Consider the following 22,358-nt stretch of genomic DNA (forward strand, 5'->3'; position numbering starts at 1 on the left):
CGTAATGTAAAAATTTGAATCATGCATGTCCATATCTGTAAATTCCAAAACAACATGAGCATCTTATAGTAAGTGGGTAACTCATTTTGTTAGGTCGAACCGTAAGTAGACTAAACTATTTTTTTTCATGTTATTAGAAATAGTTTTTTTTTTTTTTAGCCAAATCCTACCAAACTCATGGTGGGTTGGGTTGATCCATGGGTTACGATCCATTTTTACGGCTCTATCCTTTTGCATGTTGCTGCTAGTGAATTGACTCTGCTCCATGAAAAAGTAATTCGAGATCAAATCATAATAAATCATATTTTGTATGTAATTATAAGCATTTACAACAAGAGTAGTGTTGCATTCAAAAGTTAATGGATCCAGAAGCCAGGTTCTTTGATTTGGAGATGTCTCATCAAACGCTAGATAAATGCAAAATGATACAGAAAATTTGCAAATAACAAGAAATGTCAATGAGGACTACTTAATGACAACCAGAATCCTCATGTTTGATGGGATAGTCGATCCTTTTTTTGGCTATCATCCATAGATAAGTACTTGGAGATCAAAACATGATAAATAATATTTTGTACATAATTATAATCCCTTTACAGTAAGAGGCGATGCATTTGAAGACCAATAAATTAGTTCGTTAATTTGGAAATGTCTATCAGGCGCTAGATGAGCACATGAGGTAAATGCAAAATGAAATTGAAAATTTGTGTATATCAGCTAGAAATGTAAATGAGGACGGCTAAAGGACAACTAGGATCTCAATGTTTGATGGGATATATAGTTGATCCTTTTTTTACTCTCCTCCATGGAAAAATAATTCGAGATCAAAGCATGATAAAATCGTATTTTGTGCTTATTGAAATGTGAGTTTTGACCTTAAATTTTTTTATTTTCTGTAGATTATTTTAGCAAAACTCACGGTTTTATTCTACGTGTGTAACAAGAAGGTCCCCAGATAAAATAACCATGAAAAATGCATAAAAAATGACTTCAACAAAATTTGTGCAAAGAGCACCATCGTGCTTCTTTATATAGATGAATATTAGGAAGGGGACAATTTTATTTCTTAGGCGAAAATATAGAGTTTGTTTGGATGAGAGAATTTAAAATTCTGAGAAATTTTAAATTTTAAGAATTTCAAATACTTCAATTGAAATTTTTTTATTTTTAAAATTTTGTGTTTGGATAAAAAAATTAAAATTGTGAGGGTAAAAGAAAATGAATGCAAAGAGGAGAAAAGATATGGTTCATGTGTTTTCAAATAGAAGATATGGTTGAAATACAAATTTTGGAAGGTTCTTCTATCGAGGAGGACATTAAAATTCTACATTTTTAGTTGTTTAAAATTCCAAAAATTTAATTTCTTCATAAAAAAATTTAAACAATGAATTTTAGATTAAAAAAATTTAAATTCTCTAATAAATTACTTTTCTAAGTTAAAACTTTTTACCCAAAGGCACGATTTTGATTTTTTAGGATAGGCGGATGCCTTTGTTGGCATGAACTACTTTTGCCCCTTATTATTAGTTGGGATCAGAGATTACGGGCCTCAACTACCAATTTTTTTTAATTAGATTAAAAATTAAAAATTAAAATAATTAAAAGATATAAATAATTGTTACATTTGAGCAATCATTTTTGTCTCATAACGGTTTAAAGGTAATTTTTAGAATTAGTTAGAGGACAAAATGGTCTAAGAAAATATGTAAATCAAATAGTAGTTATTATCTTTATTAATGGGAAAAGACACTCCATGTCTTTTTAAATTTTTTGAAAAAAAAAAGGTGAGTTGGTTAAAAAGAGTAGTTGTAGGGATAAAAAAAGAAATTTAAAAAGGTTTTAGGGGCAAAATGAAAAAGAAATGAGTAAGTCAAAATATCATATTTCATTTATTAATGGTATATATTATTATTATTATTATTATTGAAACATTCTTATGTTTTTTTGGAATTATGATCCTTTTTATAGTACGAGTAGCGGTGCAATCAAAGGATTATAGATTTAGAAGTCAGGTTCACTAATTTTTGGAAAATTAGTGAAGAGACAGGAAGAGACAATTGTGAAGAGGAATTGAGATGATAATTGACTTTAGGTTTTAAGTTTCTAATTTTTGAATCCTAAAAGCTGAAGTAGTGAGCAATAATTATAGAATAGAATAACATGAATCATATTATTTTATTAAAATATGATGACAAACCAACCCACCAAACTATCGGGTCCAAACTCACTTTTCCATCCCTATCAGTGGAATCATCATATGCTTTAAGAGTAACTTTAGTGTCACAGCTTGAGCTTAAGATATGATCTTGTGTGGATCTTGCAATAAAATGGTAGTAGAGATCTTCAAGGTGAAGAATGAGTTCTTGTACAAGAATCCTGAAGATCTTTAACATACCTGATTTTTTTTTTAAACCTCAATACAGAAACTCGCAGGAAGAAGAAGGTCATTGAAGAAAAAAAAAACCAAGAGAAAAGGCAAAGAACAAAAAAAAAATGGACTTACCTGGAGGTCGCGTAGGGGGAAGGAGGAAGAAGGGGGAGGCCGCGGAGGGGAGGGGAAGGGGAGGCCATAGAGGGGAGGGAGGAAGAAAGAAGAAGAAGAGGGGAAAGGGAGGCCACAGAGGGAAAAAAATGTACAGTAACGGTCGAAAATTTTGTACACTATAAGTTGGTTCAAACGGTAAAAATTTGTACACCAAATCTTCATTTTCATTTTTCATTTGTCAATCTCTTTTTTCCAAATTCAATCTCAGTTAATTTTTTTTTCTCAAATGGATCCAAATCAATTTGATCAACAAAGTTATATAAATTTTTACAAATTTACAACATGTCTCCTTTGACCCAAAATGAGACCTGATGCTCTTAGTAATCACGATGAGTAATTCCAAATGAGACCTAATGTTGTTGGTAGAATGGGTCTTTTGTCATTGCAGAAGTGCACTGCAACTATTTGTATACTGACATACGAATCACCTACTAATTGTGTGGATGAGTACATTAGAATTGGCGAATGCACTACAACTCAATGCTTACAAACATTTGTAAGGGATGCCAATGAGATATTTGGACAAGAGTACTTGAGAAGACCTAACAACAATGACATCAATCACCTATTACAAATTGGAGATGTATGAGGGTTTCTAGGTATGTTAGATTCTATTGATTACATGCCTTGAGAGTGGAAAAATTGTCCCGTTGCATGGTAGAGCCAATATCGTAGAAGTGATCATCGCAAACCCACAATAATACTTGAAGTCGTCGTTTCACAAGACTTGTGGATTTGACATGCATTTTTTGGAGTTGCAAGTTCAAACAATGGTCCAAAAAATGACATTAATGTGGTAAACCAATCACATGTGTTTAATGACATTTTGCAAGGTCGAATTCCTCTAGTACAATTTACAATTAATGAAACTCCATATAATATGAGGTAATATCTTACAGATGATATTTATCTTGATTGGACCATATTTGTGAAGACCATACCAATGCCACAAGGTCAAAGAAGAAAATTATTTGTAAAATGTCAAGAAGTAACGAGAAAGGATGCGAAACAAACATTTGATATGCTCAAATTTTGATTCACAATTATATGTGGTTCATTGTGTGCCTGGAACATGGATACAATGAAAGATATAATGTTGGCATGCATTATATTGCATAACATGAATGTCGAAGACATGCGAGATACATTCAATGGTAATGTCAATGTTGATTATGATCACATAGATAATGACATTACAAATGTTGAAGGATCTCGTGGTGCTCCTCTTGACTTTGCTACATACTTGCAAACAAGATGTGTTATCCATACAAGAGGAATTCATCAACAATTTCAAGCAAACTTGGTATAGCATATTTGGGAACGTTATAGTCGCAACAATAATCAAATTTGAGTTTTCTTTGATATTAATGTGTTGCATTTTTTTATTATCAAATTTATGTATTTTTCATTTGTTTAACATTTAGTCATAAATAAAAATTAAATTTATGCTCATTTTTCTATTTCTTGATATTTATAAAAAAATTTCTTTCATATTTCATTAAATTTAATTACCTAATTAATTATATTTAATTTAATAAATATTTAAATAAAATATTTAAAAGTATGGTGCATGTAAGATCTAAAAAAATTATCTAAGATCCTAAAATAAGATTTATCACTAAAGAAAAGGATGAGAGAGATCTTAATGTATCCTCAATCCTATGTGATGCTTTGAGAGCCTCCAAAAAATGATCTAAGATCTCAATTTAAGATCGATCTCTAAAGTTGCTCTAACGAGTGCCAAACTAAGATAATAAGTTGGTTTGAAACTACCATCATCTTGGTTATGTCAGAACAGTAAACTATAATTACGCTCAAATTTAACACTCAAATCTTCCCGCTGTTTACATAACGATAACGTTGGGTCTATTTTTCAACTTCATTCACGTTCAAAACTGCAAGCTGAGATCATTATTGCTTTCTTGCAAAAAATGTCAGCTAAACTCTGCTTTTGCTACTTCTTCGTCTCTTTTCTCTCTTCACTTTTCTATCTTCTATTATTACCGTTCTCTCTCTCTATTCAGTTTCTAGATATTTCGTAATTATCTGTCTCTTGTAATTTTGTAATTCATAATTTTAGATTTGATCACTATTTTTCTGTCTAGATGTGCAAATGTCTGGTGGAATCAGTGCCTATACCACACCAAATTGCTTTCATCCAGAGGTATGAACTCATAATCCTCATTGTAACGATTGATATATTTTGTAGTCTTTAATGAAGACAAAGACAAAGGGTCTTAAGGAGCATAAATTGGTGTTGATCAAATTCAAACCAGACAAACATCTAGAAGATGTTTGGAAAACAAAATAAAAAAAGTATGAACATGTACTAAAAAAATTTAGTTTATCTCACCTCTCTACCAAAGTGTGTCTTTGTAGAAGATGTTTGGGAACAGTGTGCTTAATTTCTTCCCTTGAACATTAAGTGGAATTGAGTACCAAAAGAGAGCTTGTTAAACCTTGTTGTTTTTAAGTATATGGGGTGTGATACTAAGTAGTAAGCAGATGATAATTCAATTACTGAGGCAAGAAGTGCATAATTTGTTCCTTGCCGGTTTATATTGATACAGTTGGAGATGCAGGGAAATATGAAATGAAGCTGTCTAATAGTTCTCCATCTATCAAATTTGTGGTTGCAAAGAAGGCTGATAGCCTTTACCCCATTGTCAGTGGTGCAAGCATAGTTGCAAAGGTACCTGTCTCTCCCTTACGAAATTACTAGTGGTATAAAGTCCTATACTGGGTGCTTGATGAGACTGCTGAAAACATGCAGAGGAATTTTTGATCTGGATATCCTGGAGGTAAGACATGTGATTCTATCTCATGCCATGTCTATTCCAATTAACATTGTACATAAAATAAATCTGGTTATGTTCTCATTTGTGTAGATCCCCAAACCAAGTCTTGGCTAGAGGATCACAAAACATCATATCTTTGGATTTCCAACATTGGTCCGATTTAGTTGGGGAACCTGCAAAAGATGCTGCAGAAGTGTTATGGTAAGCTTGTTTTCTTAAGCTCTTGGGGAAATCTGTGACTGTTGTAGAGCACATGATTCCCAAGTTTGTTCTACTTGATATATGTTAATGCATTCATCATATCAATTCTTTGCCATGTTCTCTGTTGAAATTATGGGGTTTTAGGTAGAGGAAGGAAAAGGGGATATACGAGACTGAAAACTTTCAAATCAGTATTAACTTGGTATGATGTGATGTATTTATTACAATGTGATTATATGTTCATAAAACTTAGAGTATGGTTAAATATTGCAACCTAGGTCAGGTATTGGGTTCAACTTACAAACTATATCTGATTATCATTTTCTTTAAATTTCTTTCTTAACTCAGAAGACTATTTTTGAGTTTTAAGGGCTTAAAGGTTTGATATTTTTAACACCAACTACTCACACAAGCTTTGAGCTTGAAGCATGAACAATGCTCCGGTCCTTTATACCTTGTGCTTTAATTTAATTATGAAGTGGGTGTTAACTCCTGACCCTTGGTAAACCATGTTGAAAGCAAACCCTCCTGGCTTCACTCTGACATAAGATGGATTAATCTTTTGAAAAAGTTGGTTTCTTGGCACACATCATGTATACGATTTGGATGAAATTGGAATAACTTGCACGGCCACCCACCCTGGATATGGGCCAAGTCACCTTTCCCTTTTCTATCTGTTTTTATGTTCCAAGGTTATTGTAAGAGTGGTTTGTGCTTATCAGTCTTCATTAACACTTGGAATTGTTTACAGGGAGTCTGACAATTTGGATGAAGATGGTGGTGGCAGCAACAATAAGAATCGATTAAGCAATGTGGGTTTCACCACATCCAAGAGAAGTGAAGAAATAGAATCAAGTGGTAAAGGACGCTGTAGGTTTTTTCAGGCTCGGAAACTTGAGCACCTCACTTATGTGGAACTATATATTATTCGAATTTCATCCTTGTATAACATTTTCTGTATATACACTTTCTTGGATGGTACTCAGTCTAGCAAGATGTGTACTAGGTACTGTGTCAATTTAATTAATATACTTAATATCTATTAAGTTGAAATTTAAGCCATCTTCTTAAAAAATTATTTCCATGTATATGATGTAAATGTCCTCAACTCAGCTCACCCAGACAAATTCTTGGATGTCTGAATGGAGTAGTTGAATTACCGAGTGTTTCCAGGTTTGGATCTGAAGCTGGGGAGCGGGATACCAGTTCTCCCCAACAGTCCTGCACACGTCATTTACTGGCTCTTTAGTCTTAAAATCTGGAGGTTTCAAGCAAGTGAAAACAGTGATTGCAATTAAATACATTTTTGGTTTGAATGATTGTTACCAAAATCACATGTGTTCCTCTTACTCAAAGCTATATGATAAACAATGAGTTGTGTTCTCCGTATAAAATGGTTAGACTCAACTTGCAAACACTGCTTATGATTACAGAAAATGATAATATATTTTGAATGTGCTAGGAGCAAAACTTTGTTTTCAGTTTTATTCATGCATTCGTCGTTTTATTAAAATCAACTCACTTCTCTTCTTTCACTCCAATCAAAGAATAGTACTTGGCAAAAAAAAAAATAATTAAGAAAGAAAATGTAACATTTGAAAGAGAATTTGTATTCGTCACGTATCAATTTTTCAAGTGGAGGGACATTCAAGGGAGATTCTCTATAGTTACCTATGCTATTTATACATTTCAAGCTTGCAATTGCAGTTAGGTATATAAACGAGTCAACTCAGCACCTTCTGCCCACATTGAACCTGTAAACTTTTCTCTTTTGGTACAGATTCTCTAAAGTTTATGGGCTTTCTATGTGCCTAATTCGATATTGTCAGTCTTGAACATATTCCTCGCAATTCATATCAAGTTTTATTCATCAACATGGTACATTCTGCAAATTGTGTCGTAGATTTAAACTAAAAAAAAAAATCACTAGACCACACCACTTTCCTCGAAAGAACCTGTAACAGTTGTTACATAATATACAATGAACTGATTTTTTGTGCTTTCTACATCAACAAAAATGACAGTATGAGAGGATAGACCAAGATGATCATAAGCATGTTGGAAAATCTGATTTTATTAAGGTTGCAGTTTGCAGCACCATGACGGGTCTGATGTTGGTGATTTTTGTTTGCAGCACCTGCTGCATAAACGGGTATAACTGCTGCACCTCCTCCTCGTGTTTCAGGTGATCTTGAATTTCCATTTCCATGTGAACTGCCTCCATGACCAGCACCTCCTTCTATCTTACTTTCATATATTCCCTTATCTTCGTACTTGCTATTCTGCACAAATTCTATTTAAAAAAAATTGTCTTACTACATGCTTAAGAAAGAAACTAACAAGGTTAATTCCCCTAGTATTGCTTACAAACTCAGCCCAAATGAAAATTGCAAAAAAAAGAAAAAGGGCCTTGGTTATTTATTACGAAGACTTGTACACACATCCCACTGATAAATACTAGTGCTATAACAATAACTATATTTCCAGCTTACGTTGAAGTATTGACTGCAAAGTGGACCTCTTCACTTAGGAATGCCTCACAGGCTGCTGAAGGCAAATAAATGCCATAATTCTATACACTTTCACTTGTTAAAGATTTGTAGACTATACAAAAGTACACACGTTTTCGAAGATGAGTCCATAATTTGGTAACGGATACCCCGATAGACCACTAACATTGAAAGACAACGACCAATGGTAACTGGTAAGACATCTTCAAAAGCGTTTTTTTATCCCAATCTACCTGTAGTAAAGTTCATATGCCTTGTCTTGCAAAGGAATTTGAGCAAAAAGTAGTTATAGCATCTGGGATTTTTCTAATAGTGGAGACAAGGAACATTGGAAAGGTAATAATCTATGCAAAAATTCAATCTTCACACTTATGCGAATCATGAAAAGATGGCAAGGCATGGTTAAGGAAAAAAAAGGCGCGTAATAGAGTTGTAATAGTACTATACTAAAACATCAGAGACTCCTGAATCCTGATACAGAATAGAAAGTGCTTAGCACCGGAAACGAGGGTTACTCGGCAGTTCGAGAGTTAGAAACTTGGCTTAATTACCCTGCAATAAGCTTATGCATGTGCGGCTTATATTATCATTTTGCTCATTTTCCTCAATCTTGATATGATATCCTACTGTCTTTGTTATTTATCCTACACTTAATGAACATGATACCTATTAGCAAGCTAGCACACACTCAACAGGTACCAACAAATGTAGTAAAGGGCTGTAACTATAAGCAATAATAGATGACTTCATATCTGTTTCTGTAGTGAAGAAAAATAAAAAGAACACAAAAAATACTAGAGCCTAGAGGGGAAGGGATTGGCAAGATAAAAATTGACTTAGAACTTAGGACATTTGTTTTGTTATTTAAAAGAGAGAAGTTAGGATTGTACCTGAAAACAATTTGTTTTGAAGAGGATATGCAGGAGCAAGATTAATGAGATAGATGAAGATAAGAAGAGAAACTCCTAATACTCTGAAACCCATTTGTCTGTTTAGTAAATAACTAGTAATCTATACAGATGATGATTCTTCTTTTATATGAAAATGAAAATTGGTGCCAGCATCTTCTCACTTTCTCGCTCACTGAATGAATGGATTGTGCGGCTGGAGCTGGTTGCAGGTTAGAATGATTTTAAGAATAATATTTAACAAAACAAAGTTTGGCCTTATCTTCAGCGGAAAGTGGCCTTACTGTAAAGTTTTTAATATATAACAAAATATAGTGAGTGGTCCAAATATTAAATGACGAATCTCTTGGCAATTAGTTTGTCATCAAACGAGTGATTAGAAAGTTTAACCACCATGGACCATGGTTTCGTGTGCCACATAAACTCATAACAGTAAAGCATATTATTTTTTATGATCAGGTTAGCTCTTATAAAGTGAAAATTATTATTTTTGTTTTAGAAAAATAAAAATTCAGATAATTCGTTTATGTTTAATATTTAATTTAGAGAAATAATCACTCGTTTTTTATTAACTTTTAAGTGTTTTTTTAAAAAAATGACAAATAAAAATTAAAGTAAAAAATTAAAAGAATTTTTTTTGTTAAGTTAAGGACTAGAATAAAGATATTTTAGAGTTAAAGATTAAAGTAACTAACACTAACATTTGAACGACTAGAATAAGAGTATGCTTTATTATTAGTATTATTATTTTTGCTTATAGCAACTCTAACCAGGTTGCCTATCTTACTTTTACAATTAAGGCACCAATTCCGCTTCTGGTTATCATCAGAGAGCGATGAGGTGGCAGTTATATATAAGATACCCATTGACTATGTTAGGAATGCTTAACCAAAACGTGATTGTGTAAAGTTGATTTGTTGAAAAATGATAAGCAATGTAACTCACTTGAAAGATTGCATTATTAGAGGGGAAAAAAAGTCATTTAAATTTATAGTAAAGTTGAACAAAATAAGTATGTCACGATGAAATTCACATAAAAATTATAATTAATAAATCTATCCAAGTCCAATGAATTTCACCGTTAAAATAACTACTATGATTGATGACAGAATAACTGTGTGGCACAGCTGTATTATATTTAATCCCAGAACTGTTTTCACGTGAAATGCATGTTTAGCTGAGCTGCATTTAGCTGTAACAGTAGATCTTCTTTCAGACACGAGATGTATGAAATCACGCGATATGTCGCATTCATGCTGAACAATACATACGACTTCAATAAAGAACAGCCGTCGAACAAAGTGTAGATTTTATGAATAAGAAACATGTGATGTGAGAAGACTGAATTCAAATCAAGGTCGAAGAGGATAGCATCAGATTATGTGATTTTGATAGCTGTACGAGACTAATTGGTTACGACTTATTTTCAATAGCTTTATAGTATGAATAACATGGTGCAATTATAGTGGAGTTCTCTAACTATTTGATAAAAACAATATTACATCATATTTATGAATTTTAATGATCTTTAAAAACTTAAAATAAGTATACAATTATCTTACAATTCTTAAAGATTGTTAAATATAAGCATCGGTTATTATAATTGTTTCATCAATTGCTCCATGGTAAATTTGCATGAAACTGATTCTTATTAAGTTTAAAAATTTCACAAGCAATTCTCGCTAAAAATGCTCTTATACAAGAGTCATTATTACTATTACTATCATCACCTCCAATCCATCATGTCTCTTATGAGACTATCATTATTGTTTCCTCTATCAGTCTTTACCATACTATTGTTGTCGTTACTACCCCAAAGCAATCACTTTAATGTACCTATACCGTAGTTTCCCAACCCCAAAGCAATCACTTTAATGTACCTATACTGTAGTTTCCCAATGCATTGAGAATTAAAATTTTTATAAAAGTTATATTACAAATTTGTTTTTTAAATATAAATCACTTTTATAAAATTATTATTTAAAATCAAATTTTAAAACATTTAAGTAAATCCATACAGTACACAAGAAATATAACAATAAAGAAGAACGTAACAAAGTTTCTTACAATGAACATACAACCGGAAGGGGGGAAACATCCAAGGTATTTTAGTTAGGTGAAGAACAAAATATTCTGTATGAAACTACTACTTCATTTCATTTAAGGGAGTATAATTGAAGACGATGGAATCAGATGCAGACATAAGCCAAACTCAACCTAACATAAGAGATAATGAAACAGTTCCTACAGAGCACATGTGCCCTGCTCCTCTGCGGATACCATACTCAAAAGCATAGTTCCTACATTTACATGTAAACAGGTGCAAGTATAAAAAGCAGCAACTTCAAACAAACCCCATCCAATTGCTGACCCGACATTCCTTGATGTCCCTAGAGAAACAGACCCTTAAATTCACCATTGGCTAGTTGGCACAACTGATTGTAAGAGAAGGTGTCTACAGAGAGGGCAAGATCAAAACCAACATAAATACGTAGGAACAGAACAATAGAAATAAGAAGTAACAAACAGTTCCTGATTCTAATTTCTATTGTGTCCATGGTAGAGGAAGAGAGCAATCGCCCAATAAATCAAATTCGGGGTTTAATTGAGAACAAAAAACATGTAAGAAGAAACATTTACTTCAAGTGATTCGTTTCTCAATTAGAGAGAAAAGTGAATCTATTTATTGACAATTAAGTAAGAAAAAAGGTTGTAATGGTTCGTACCAAAGGTGCTGCCAAAGTCAGTCCATATTTCGGCATCAATAGAACTGTTACTTTCAGCAATGCCAATGACCTCAATATAATTCATAAGAGGGACTTGTGGCAACCCTTTTATGGTTAATTGACAGTCATCAGTGGATTTTGCTGTGGTAACCCCACCATCACATTGGCTCACCTGAACCACTGCTCTTACTTTCTTCCCTATAAAGTTGGGAATCAACTGAGCATTTACAAATACAGAAGGATTTGACATGTCCATGGCCTGAAACAAGACAAAAACAATCAAGCTTTGCAGGCATGCTTAAACAAAATGGAGATACAAGGTTGGCCTAGTGGTTAGGAAGGGAGGGGGGGGAGTTGAAGCTCGAATCCTCCCAATGACATTTCCAACAAAACTAACAAACTACCATTTGCTGATAAACAAATAACTTAAACAACGGGTAACTAATGATTGCATGATCTGAAAAAATCTGGTTTCAATTTTTCAGCTCGGCACATAATTACAGTAAGAGTTGAGGGTGTTAACGAGGAAAAAGAAAAATAACAACTATGCCACACGATAGTCTGAGAGGATTTTCCACAAACACGTTGAGTGCACAAACAAAGAACATGAGTATAGCGTATTACAGATCACCTAACCCTAAAGATGTGGGAAATCAGTGAATAATATTCTGCAACAAAAAACACAAAACCGAAGCAGAAGAGAAAATGAGAGGGAAGAGTGAACCTTTGAATGATTGGAAAGAAACCCTTTGCCTTTGCGTAGTCTGTGGCGAGTCACAGTCACTGCACTTTGATATGGAGAGAGCGCGGAAAAGGAACAGAGCGGGAAACTTAAATGATTTTTTTGTTCTTTGGCGGGAAACAACTATACTTCACTTTACCCTTTTATCCCTCAAATAGTCAAATCTCAGCAACACTCTTTCTTTATTTTTCTTCTTTAATTTTATATGAAGGAGATCCAAATTATAGATTCTTATCTTTTTAACTGAAAAATATTTTTAAAATTATTGTTGATAATTTTTTTTATTTTTGAATAAATCCTAATTAAAAATAATATGAATGTTTTTTTAGTTAAAATAAAAAATTTAATAAGTAACATGAAAAGAGGTAGAACAAAATTTGTATTGTTTTGTAGTTTATTTGAATTAAAAATAGAAAAAGAAAATTGGGATATCTCTCTGCTCATATGATCTAATAGAAAAATAAAAATAAAATTACATTTACAATAAAATATAATAAAAATCTATGTCATTGAAGTAATTTTTGCTATTACATAAAACCTCGCCTCCGCTCTCTAGAAAAATTGACATGCTTGTCTTACAATGTTTTCTTTTCTTCTCCACTTTTCAACAACTCTTTTAAATTGATAAAGATTCATGAGAACTGTGTTATTTTCTCTTAATTTTTCTGTCCTCTATAAATCATGTTTTCCAAACTTCTCATTTGTTTAACGAGAGGAAATAAAATATAGACAGAAATTTTATAATTTGAATTAGAAAAAAAAATAGAAAAATGTTTCTATCTTTGTTTTTCAACTAAATAAAATAATTTTTTATTTTAATTTTTTTCTTTTCCCCTTATCCAAATGCATGGAATCTAAAATAAAGTTTAATCTTTTTTGTATCTTACAAGAATAACAATGCTCCTTGCTATTAACATATTTTGCAAAAAAAATAATACAAACTACTAGGAATAAATCCTTAAAAATATTCTATTCAATTCAACGATTATGTCTTGATTCTCCTTTTGTTCGTAAAGCATTTTTGCTGCTGAATGTAAGCTTTATTACTCCATTGCCGCCAAGAATAACTTTAAGGAAGATTTTCTGAAAAAATTAGACCAACCCCGAGTAATTACTATGCTTTTTATTTTGATATTCATTGAACATATTCTTTTGATTAAGATAAAGGAGAAAAATACGGTATCCTTTTATGATACATCTAAATCAAATCATTTAATTTTTATTTTTGTTAATAAGTAATATACGGCTTTCAGCTAAAGGTGTTTATAAAGTGGATTAAGTTTAGAGTACTTTAACCTCACAATCTCAAGTCGATAATTTAAATGTTTTTTTTTTACTTAATTTAACTAATAATTGTACCAACTTGACATTTATCCAAATATACAAGTTTTTTTTATAATTAAGCCATAAACTTTTAAAAATTAAAACTAAAAATTGTTTAACAACATATATTTTCAAACAAATATATTAATATAAAAATATTATCATGCTCACTTTGCAATTTACAGTTGAGGGTTACATATCTATTATGAGTCGATGATCATCTCGTAGGCTGTTCTGAGTTCCTATTTAGAAACTGTATTGAATTTTACTTTTCTATTTCTAGATCTGTAACTGTGTAGTTTTGGGCTTAGCAGTAGCACCCCCAACAAATAAAATATTATGATGTTATTCACAAAGTACTAATTTACTTTCTTAGCAATTTTATCACATAATTGTAGTTAGTATAACCTCACCCAGTGCATGGTTTTCTCATGTACCTTAATTTTAATTTGTTATTTATTTCTTACTAACTTTGCTTTATTATTATTATTATTATTATTATTATTATTATTATTATTATTATTATCTTATAATGGTGTTGAAACTTGAAACACCTTGTCAAATTTTTCTAGATCGGGCTTCTGAAATTCGGTTCAAGCACAAGCTTCAAAGAAAGAGAAAAGGGGCATCACATTCCCTCTTTTGTTTCTCCTCTTATATTGTCCACATATCTTTTTGCATTTTTTCATATAAATAATATTTTTTACGAAAACTAATTACTATAACGTATTTTAACAAACTATATTACAGAAAAATTCCGTAAGATCTGTGAAAAAAATGAGAGTGTGAATGTGAGAGGGAAGGAGGGGTATTTTAGAAATATAAAAAACAAAAATAAGTGATGGTGTGAAGAGGAAAAAATTATGTAAATAGCATCTTTTAAGAGAGACACCCCCTCCCCCCCCCCCCAAAAGAAAAAAGGAATAGCCCATTGAAATGAAAGTTTCCCAGCCAGTTGGACAGTGTGAAAAGTGGGGGAATTGCTAAGTGCACCTAGAAAAATTGCTGGTACACCCAGTAATTGTATGATTTTGACATTTTGTCCTTTTATAAAAGAGATACGGATTAGCTAATATATATGAGGCTTACGAATTAATTTAAAATTAATGATCCAAACAGGAGTCAAACCGGTGATTTCTTATTAATACGATGCTCTAACCAACTGACTTAATAGATCAATTATGTTATAAAATAAATAATAGTTATATATAACACTAAAATTTCTAATATATATTTAATACATATGTAAATTTAAATTAAAAAAAATTTAACAATTAATTTTAATATAACTCATACGGATTAATTAATTCTTATTTTTTTTATAAATAAAAAACATTTATTATTAAAAAAATTAATTTATTAATAAATTAAAAATAACACTATAAAACATTTTTAAAATTTTGTTTTAATGTTAGGTACACCTAGCAACACTATGCAATGGGAAAAATTATGCACGGTGTATTACGGATTACGGATTGAGTAATCCGTACTACAAGTGGTGCGTTAAATAATTACATGCAATGTGGGGGAAACCACAGGTTCTCAGATTGACGCTGATGCAATCTTTGGGTTGGGATTAAAGCCATTATGATAATTCTTTTTGGCATTTTCCTCCTGGGTAATCATGGTGCATCAAAAAGTAACCCAGGAGATGCAGGATGTGCTGGGGCGTCTTAGGAAGTCAATTCTGTATTAGTCCGGATTAAACCAATTAGAGTTTTAATCCATGAAATTTTATGAACTCTTGGCTAACTTTGCAAGTGTCATTTCTTTTCTGTAAAACAATAATGAAGAATAAAGTGAAAATGATCAATATGATGATTCTTTTGTTAAGACAATAAGCTTTAAAAAATGGATCTTGGCATCTTACTAACCGGTTTATTAGGGCATTGATTAACAAATTTAAAAATTTAGTATAAATTATAGGAGAATGTAAAAAAGTCCTGAACAACAATTTTACACATGCCAATAAAAATCTCTGTCACTTTAATTTCTTAACTAATATTTTAAGAACATTGAATAAGCATTTACTTTAAAAAAATTAAGGACCACCATGATTGATCCATTCAATTTTAAGAATTTATTCATTTATACAAGGTGATAATGAAGTTTTGGCTAAAGATTTTATATCTCATATTGGGTATTGCTCTGCGTTAATAACCGAATTATGGGAATCCTAAAGGGATTAAAAATAGATTCATGCATGTTGTAGGAAGTAATTCCTCATCTATCATTAATGTTCCTAATAATAACCGTTTGGGCTTGAGGGATGGGTGTAGCAATAAGTTAACACTAGAAATATGCACTGGATCCTCAAACTTTTCTTTCTCACAAACCACAATTGGAATTAATAGGCAGATTGGCCTCTAATTAGCTAAGTTGTTATTTGCTGATAGCTTATCTTTTCCTTGGGTTGTAATTTGGAACTGATTATGTTTAGGTATGGCACCCGCGTGGGGCGGGGAGTACTCCCCCGCTCTCTGTTCCCGAATCTTATCCTGTTCCCTGTTCCCGCTTTCCGTTGTGAGAATATTTTTTGTCTCATCCTCGTTCCCGACTCTCTGCGGGACCTGCGGAGACTCCATTTTACATTAAAAAATATCAAAAATTATAAAAAAATATTTTTTTTTATTTTATCTTGATTTTTCAACAACAATAAATTTAAGGTTCAATTCTAAGTATAAAACATGACTAAAAATACCAAAATAAATCAATAATAATAGTAATAAAATCACACAAGCATAAAAACATCCAAGAAATATCCAAGTACATATTAATGTTATAGTATTACACAATAAAAATAATAAAACTAGTATAACATTACAAGTCTTCATACAATAAATTAACATCATCATATTAAATCAAGTCTTAATACAATAAATTAACATCATATTAAATCAAGTCTTCATACTTTCATCCAAGTGCAATGAAACATCTTCAACATCAAACCTACACAATGAAACATGTAAACATGTATTTAGAAAATATAAAAAAGTCATGAATTAATATAATAAAATTTTCATACCATTGGCGTTGTTGTGTCTGCATCATCAACTATTGAGCAAAATTTCATCTTTGATTTTAAGGAACCTAATGACACAATTATACAATCATTAAAATAAATAAATTGCTTAGAAGAAAAATTTACAAGTAAAATTAAATTTATTACCTTCAATCTCATTACGCAACCAATCTTGAGAGCACATCAATGCCTCAACAGTGTCTTCATTTAATTTGCTAAGATGTGAATTCAGAAACTGTCCACCAATGCTAAATGCAGACTCAGAACCATAGTCCCCGTCCCGATTCCTTATATTTATGTTATACATATTATAAGTTATGAGGGTATATAAGTAAAATTATATATACGCAGGATAAGGACCCTGCGGGGCGAAAAGCATAATCCTTGTTCCCAAATTAGCTGCGGGAGGTTTTCATCTCCATCCCCGGGGAAAATTTTTTCCCGACCACAGGACCCCGAATGGGGAATCCCCAGTTGTGGGAAGAATTCTAATTATGTTAAACCAAGATGGAAAATGATTTTAAATCCTTGATTCAGCCCTTTTTTTTTTTTTTACTTTTCTTTTCTTATTTGAAGATTCTCCTATATTGCGCTTTAAAGTGCCATGGTTTTGGTGAAGTTTTGTCTTCAGCAAAGAAAGGAGAAAAAAAATTAAAATGACCTAGTGGGCACAAGATCAGTAAACAACGGCGCCTCTGAAACACAAGCCTTTATTCTACATTTCTACATAAAAGTTCTGCAACTCTTTTCATTAACTTCAATAAAATTGCAGGCTTTAACCATAAAAAGCCATCAAGAAACAGCAACCGAAACAGGCTTTGTTTGCTGATTGAATGCAATAATGCATACTCAGTAAGCTTTCACTCAACTGAACTCACTGAAGAAATGGCCAAGGTTTAGGGTTTCATTTCAATACTTATAATCCGAATTGCAAAGCAGTAATTGAATTGGGCACATACAAAGAATTTCCATACCTGTTGAATTCATTCCTAAAGGTTCACTATTAGTATTCACTACCCTTTCATCCTCATGGTTCATTTATAGGATCCACAAAGGTATTCAAACGAAACCTACACTAATGAATTCAATAATTAGCAATACTCCTAATCACCCTTGTCAGCTAGCAAAACCATAAAACTTTACATAGGGGAACTTATGAATCAAATCTACAGCACTATATACAGAACATACGGCTTCTAGTCTAGTATTCTTTACATGCCAAAGCCATAGTTTGAATACCCAAATGTACCCATTTGATCGAGCATGTTGCTTGATGGGTATTGCAGTGATTGCTGCACTGAACCACCCGGAGGAGGAACCCAGTTCTGATCAATGGGCACAGGAACTGAGTTGCTGTCCACAGTGGTTATGTCATGAATGCTTGATCTCTTCCTCTCTTTCTTCACCGAATTCTGGCGGAGAAAGTATTTCTGGGCATGGCTAGCTACTTGAGTTGGTGTTCTTGTCACAACAACATTTCTTGAAATGCTTCTCCAATCTCCTTTCCCAAATTTACTGAGCCCAATGAGAAACAGCCTGTCACAAAAAAGGTAGATCAGCAACCATGAAATTAGCATTGCCCTTCACCTTCATGGCACTTGCAATAAGGACTCAAACCTACAGATAGTGGAATAAAGATGTTGTGTGTGCGAGTTTAACTGAACCAACGTGCAAGAAACAGCAAATGAGGGTTTACACCATCTTCAAATTGACAAACAAAAAAATATTGCAATGCAGACATTTGATATTTGCCTCTCTTTTTTTTTTTTAATTCTAATTCAGTTTTCCTAAAATCCAAGGTTTAAGTCAGGCGTTGGAAAATAAGCAACAAAAAATGCATTCGTGTCAGCGAAGATGATAAAACTCTCACAATAATTCAAACAAAGACAAAACAGAGGACTCACAATTCATCATATTTCACAGCACACTTGGTGAGAGAATTATTAAATTAAAGAGAGTGAAATTATACAGGCCAAACTTTAAAAAGAAATTAAAACAAGGTTTTCATAAAGAGGCGCCAGCCAAGTACGTAAAGCTGAAAATTCAAATCTTCGGACATAACATGTTCTCAGAGACAAAAATACACAACCAAGTCCTCGGATTATAAAACCGAACGGTCATCAAGAAATAAAATTCAGAAGAAAAAAAATCCAGGTCAAAACAACATCAAACAGAAACTCAAAGTCGCTTGGAAAATTTCACCACACCTAAACAGCTCTCTTAAAGAGAAAAAACCCCAAACACAGAAAAAAAAAATCTAATTGAAGCGAAATCGTTGACGCGTTAACAAACCTGTGTTCCTCTTCAGTCCAAGGCGTGCCCTTCTTCCTTTCGTTGTCGCCTTGTTGCTTAGGCTTGGACCCGAATGAGATCTGATTAGCGTTGTCCCAAGTAGAAATTTCAGCACCGCCACTGGGCGGTGTCGCCACCGAGTCATCGACGTAACTCGGGACCTCGACTCGGCCGGAGTCGATCTCGAAGACGTCGTGAACGAGGGCCTCGTAGTGTTCCCTGACCTCCACCGCCGACTTGCCGGGAACCTGGTCGGCGATCTTCTCCCACCGGTCCGGCAGGTCCTCCGGCACGACCAGCAGAGCCCGCTCGAAGAGCTTGTCGTGGTAGCGAGTCCACTGAGTCGGCTGAGTCGGCCACCGTGTCGCGCTGCTCTCTTGAAACATCCTCGTTTGTCGTTTTTCTCAGTTGAATTCAAAACAATGAACAAGGTGGGTGGTGCTGCTGCTGCTGCTTATGTTATGATGTTTGTGTTTCGTGTTCCAATAGTTTGTTTGTTTTCGCTGACTATGTGAAAATTGAGAGAGAGAAGAGAGAAACTCGCTTTCTAGGAGATTTCGCTTCTTCGTTTGTTTGGTTTGGTGGGGGATTTAAGAAAACAAACGCGATTCATTTATAGGGGACGCGAAATTAATTAAAGGCTCAGGAAACAAAGTATTTTATTTTCTTCTAATTGTTCGTGAAAAAGCTATTTTAGTTTTTGGTGGGTTTTGGGAAAATCTGTTGTGGTGGGTCCAGCTCATCAGGTCTTCAATAGCAACACGTTTTTGCTTTTTTTTTTTTTTTTCCTTCTTTGTTTCCTTGTGAATCTGTACAGTGCAAGCTAAGAAAGAAAGAAGTCCCCGTTTCATCTGTTTTTTGAAAATAATAATAATAAAACTAAAATTAATCATTTTAGAGAAATATATCATCTCATTGACATTTTTTATCTTTTTTTTATGATTTTTTACCCATTTTAAAAAAACTATTGTATTTTACGGGAGCGTGTTTATTTAGACTTAAAATAATGAAATTAATATCAATAAGTTTTTTTTTTTACTTTTCTAAAATAAATTTCGGTGAAAGTTATTGATATAAATTTTTAATTTGTTCTTAAAAAAATTGATTAAATCTTGTTCTAGCTTCGCACCATGCCAAATGAAGATCTAAAATTTTGTACATGCTTGATAAGATGGTGAGTTGAACTCATTGTGATTTTCTTAAAAATAATAAATAATTGCTTTTGTGGTGATTTGACCATGATTTTATTCTTGAAATGAATTGTTTATCAATCTAAATATACTATTAGTCCAATCACAAAAATATGTGTTGAGCTATTCAATTTAGAATTGTGATCATTAAGAGACACCTCACTTGACTTGTGTTAGTTAATAATGTAAAAATTATATGTCGAATTTTACATATTTCTCGAAACATATTGGTCACGTAAGTTATGAAATTATTTCCTTACATAAATATGGACAATTTCTTTATGTTTAAATTACGTAAAAGCAATTAATGAACCGACAAAACGTGTCATCATCCTGCCACACAAACCACCTTCATTCTTCTATACATGCGTTATGCAACGAGGTGCCCTAAACGTAGATTCAAAAAGTAAAATTGGGAATTTCTCTTGCTTGTTTTAGAAGTCAGAGTTTATGATTTTGTAAGTGTAACATTCAGGATCTACCAAATCGATGTGGTGTTAGAATGCGCAGTCAGCCCTTCTAGTTACTCCTTACACCAAAACATAGGTGTAGCTCCCTCACCGGTCCGGCTATTAGACCGACAAATTATTAACAAATATCTATGTATTTGAATCTTAGTGATAATGTTATTATTTTTTTATCAAGATGTAGGTATATATTTATCTACTAACAATGAATTATCAATAAGTGATAGATTATCTATAAATGATGAATTATCTATTAGTTATTATCTATAAACTATGCATTATCTATTAGTTATTTATCTATAAATTATGAATTATCTACTAACTATTATTTATAAGTAATGAATTATCTACAAGAGTTGTTATGCCGCTCTAACAACTCTTACCATCAAAGACCCGAAGTTCCCATCCAACAATATAAATACAAGTTTTATCTCCTCTTTTTTTTATTCCATTATTAATTCACTCGTGTATTTACTTGAACGTCAGACTCTTTTGTTTAAGAGATTTTTCATTATATTATCCTAACATAGGGTATCTACTGTTCAACATGTGAAATCATGGAATCCATCCAGACTACGTTTACCCTAACGTCAATCAACTCCAAATTTTAAGAATTACATTAGGTGAAAAGTTACCTTAGCAAACTAAAACTCATTTAAGTGTGAGAATATTTGTATGTGGTCATCACCCATATTAAGATGTAGTTCAACAAGTAAATTTAGAAATTACTCTTGTTTGTTTCTTGGTTGAATCTACTTGTAAATTGAGTCTTGTTTCAATTTTGTCTAGAACTTAGTTTGAAATGGAAGAAAAATGAAGGTTATTTTTAAAAATTTAGTTTGCAAGATGAAGTTTATTCAAATCTAAATTTGCAAATTTTATTCTAAACATACATTTACAAATCGTCCATTTCAGGAGCGATTGTTTCAAGGTGTATTATTACATTTTTAAGAATATTATGCCTAACAATATCTTTCTAATGAACATGTTTGATTGATATTTCATAATTTTAGGAAAAACCCTATTTAATTCAAATTGGAAAAAAAGGTAGAAGAATGAAATGGAGACATGACTATTGTAAAAAAAACTTTCATTCCCATACCCACCTTTCACCATAGAAATTAGAAACAAGGTAAATATGAAAATTTTATACTGTTGTGAATTGACAGCGTCATATTCCAAAGTTCATTTTTCTCGATTTTTATATCTTGAAACAAACAATCTAGGTTTTTCACCGTGACATTTCGCAACAACTATCGACTTGTTAGTAGAAATAGGCATTCGGTAGGAACATTTGAATTTTATATTTTATTGGGATAACATGTTCTTTTTTGTCTATAAGACCAAGAGAAACCTCACTTGACTTAAGCCCGCTAACGATTTGCACACCAAATATCAAATTTAATACATTTTTCATAACATATCATACATTATAAGTTACAAAATTTCTTTTTGACACAAGTATAGACAATTCCTCTATCCTAAGGATGTGTAAAGGCAATTAATCGACCGACAAAACGTAACATTATCCTACCACGCAAACCATTTTCATTTTTCTATAAATACACAATGCAAACGTCTCCTCAATATGTGCTATTTCCTTTTCAGTATTAAAACTCTCCTAAAACTAAAAT

The 22,358-nt window shown here is 32.4% G+C and overlaps 3 protein-coding genes and 1 pseudogene across 3 annotated transcripts; 1 reads left to right on the plus strand and 3 right to left on the minus strand.

Annotated features, from left to right (window-relative positions):
- Positions 1 to 3,617: 3,617 nt before the first annotated feature.
- LOC121174356 (ribonuclease H2 subunit A-like) lies at positions 3,618 to 6,793 on the plus strand (annotated as a pseudogene).
- Positions 6,794 to 7,389: 596 nt separating this feature from the next.
- On the minus strand, positions 7,390 to 9,154 carry LOC100305928 (uncharacterized). Its single transcript, NM_001248142.2, has 2 exons — positions 8,945 to 9,154; positions 7,390 to 7,837 (listed from the first exon to the last, which is right to left on the minus strand). Exons 1-2 carry the CDS (start codon positions 9,036 to 9,038, stop codon positions 7,548 to 7,550), a joined length of 384 nt encoding a protein of 127 aa, NP_001235071.1. The 5' UTR covers positions 9,039 to 9,154; the 3' UTR covers positions 7,390 to 7,547.
- Positions 9,155 to 11,043: 1,889 nt separating this feature from the next.
- On the minus strand, positions 11,044 to 12,449 carry LOC100306197 (uncharacterized). The gene is made up of 3 exons (NM_001248346.2): positions 12,413 to 12,449; positions 11,689 to 11,947; positions 11,044 to 11,417 (listed from the first exon to the last, which is right to left on the minus strand). Exons 2-3 carry the CDS (start codon positions 11,942 to 11,944, stop codon positions 11,353 to 11,355), a joined length of 321 nt encoding a protein of 106 aa, NP_001235275.1. The 5' UTR covers positions 11,945 to 11,947; positions 12,413 to 12,449; the 3' UTR covers positions 11,044 to 11,352.
- Positions 12,450 to 17,661: 5,212 nt separating this feature from the next.
- On the minus strand, positions 17,662 to 19,641 carry 1-3-1B (syringolide-induced protein 1-3-1B). The gene is made up of 2 exons (NM_001250174.1): positions 19,068 to 19,641; positions 17,662 to 18,311 (listed from the first exon to the last, which is right to left on the minus strand). Exons 1-2 carry the CDS (start codon positions 19,451 to 19,453, stop codon positions 17,987 to 17,989), a joined length of 711 nt encoding a protein of 236 aa, NP_001237103.1. The 5' UTR covers positions 19,454 to 19,641; the 3' UTR covers positions 17,662 to 17,986.
- Between the last annotated feature and the right edge of the window lie 2,717 nt (positions 19,642 to 22,358).

This window comes from Glycine max, chromosome 20, assembly GCF_000004515.6.
Source record: "Glycine max cultivar Williams 82 chromosome 20, Glycine_max_v4.0, whole genome shotgun sequence".
In the NCBI taxonomy this organism is placed as follows: Eukaryota; Viridiplantae; Streptophyta; class Magnoliopsida; order Fabales; family Fabaceae; genus Glycine; species Glycine max.

Bases quoted from the DNA above. Each gene is read 5' to 3' on its own strand.
- LOC100306197 (NM_001248346.2), bottom strand. From the start codon at position 11,944: ATGGACATGTCAAATCCTTCTGTATTTGTAAATGCTCAGTTGATTCCC. The intron at 11,418-11,688 runs GTACGAACCATT...CCCTCTCTGTAG, and splicing joins TGACTTTGGCAGCACCTTTG to ACACCTTCTCTTACAATCAG.
- LOC100305928 (NM_001248142.2), bottom strand. From the start codon at position 9,038: ATGGGTTTCAGAGTATTAGGAGTTTCTCTTCTTATCTTCATCTATCTC. The intron at 7,838-8,944 runs GTACAATCCTAA...TTTTTTAAATAG, and splicing joins TCAAAACAAATTGTTTTCAG to AATTTGTGCAGAATAGCAAG.
- 1-3-1B (NM_001250174.1), bottom strand. From the start codon at position 19,453: ATGTTTCAAGAGAGCAGCGCGACACGGTGGCCGACTCAGCCGACTCAG. The intron at 18,312-19,067 runs GTTTGTTAACGC...TTTTTGTGACAG, and splicing joins TGGACTGAAGAGGAACACAG to GCTGTTTCTCATTGGGCTCA.